The sequence below is a fragment of the Mesitornis unicolor genome, unplaced genomic scaffold (genome assembly GCF_000695765.1).
Source record: "Mesitornis unicolor isolate BGI_N332 unplaced genomic scaffold, ASM69576v1 scaffold32308, whole genome shotgun sequence".
Lineage (NCBI taxonomy): Eukaryota > Metazoa > Chordata > Aves > Mesitornithiformes > Mesitornithidae > Mesitornis > Mesitornis unicolor.
This window is the reverse complement of record NW_010204400.1, coordinates 14,414-15,698: the sequence shown is the minus strand read 5'-3', so window position 1 is coordinate 15,698 and position 1,285 is coordinate 14,414. Positions and strand designations below refer to the sequence as shown.

Below are 1,285 nucleotides of genomic sequence, written 5' to 3'. Positions count from 1 at the left end.
TTAATTACTCAACCCGTGTTTCGTCTTTTGTTTCTCCATGTTTTATTAACAGTATTTTTGGTTTGGTGATAGTAGCAACGGTTTTCATATTTTCGTTAACACAAAGTCGTGCCAAAATGTCCTCTCAAAGAAAGTTCTTCCTGCTATGGGATATTTTACGTTTAGGTAACACGGGAACAGTATTCAGGCGAGAGCTTCCGTCCCTCCCCCCTCTTCCGCGTTTTTCTTTTCCGGGAGTGGCTGAAAGCACCAGAGATACGGGACGTAATCGTCTCCGGGGAAGGGGGGGCAGGGGCAGCGGGCTGGGCTCTCCGCTGGCCAATCCTTGGTCAGGGCGGGCTTTTTCAACACTTAAAGCTCCTTTTCTTTCTCGTCGTGAACAAAAGGAATGGGAGAGCTCAAGGCTATTTTCAGGTCACTAAGCGAAACCCTCCTCTCCTCCCCCAATCAGACTAAAACATTTAAAGGGACACTTTAAAAGAAATAATACAATAGATTAGACATGGCTCAGTAGTAGCGAGCCTGGCAACTACATTACTTTTGTTACAAAATATATACCTAAAAAAACATACATCCGATTTTTATCAAATCAGTATTATAAAACATTGCTTCCTGGTAGTCAAACCAATTACTCGGCAGAAAGATGTTAAAGTCTACACTTTATCCTAAAGTCGCCGCGTTATACCGTGCTCGTCAGTAGTTCTTTCGGTAACCGTAGGGGGAAAAAGACACAATTGACCTCTGACGACTTACGAATTATTGGATCCTTTCCGCAGGTTACCGTCGGCGTCGGTGCCTCAGCTCCTTTAAGAAAAGTGTGGGTGGCTCTTAAAAGAGCCGTTGGATAACAAAATATGTAGAGCAGGTCTCTTCTGGGGTAACTTACTTCTTTTTGGGCGCTGCCTTCTTTGCCTTGGCCGCTTTAGGCTTGGCCGCCTTAGGCTTAGCCGCCTTAGGCTTCACCGCCTTTGCCTTGGCTGGGCTCTTCGCTGCCTTCTTGGGACGGCCAGTTTTAGTCGCTTTCTTGGGGCTCTTGGCAGGTTTCTTGGCCGCAGCAGCCGCCGGCTTCTTGGCTTTCTTGGGGCTCTTCTTCACCGCGGCCGCCTTCTTGGGCTTCTTGGCGGCGCTGGCAGGTTTCTTGGCCGCCGGCTTTTTAGGCTTAGCTGCAGCTGCCCGCTTCTTGGGGGCTTTTTCCTTCACTTCACCAGGCTTCTTATTTAAGCGGAAAGAACCGGAAGCACCGGTGCCCTTTGTCTGCACCAAGGTGCCCTTGCTAACGAGGCTC

The 1,285-nt window shown here is 48.6% G+C and overlaps 1 protein-coding gene across 1 annotated transcript in view; it reads right to left on the bottom strand.

Annotated features, from left to right (window-relative positions):
- Positions 1–882: 882 nt before the first annotated feature.
- The window catches only part of LOC104545827 (histone H1.01), a 4,038-nt gene continuing 3,635 nt past the window's right edge, over positions 883–1,285 (bottom strand). The window contains exon 2 of the mRNA XM_010191051.1: positions 883–1,282. Coding sequence (XP_010189353.1) covers positions 883–1,282 — 400 coding nt within the window. The remainder of the gene's footprint in view (positions 1,283–1,285) is intronic.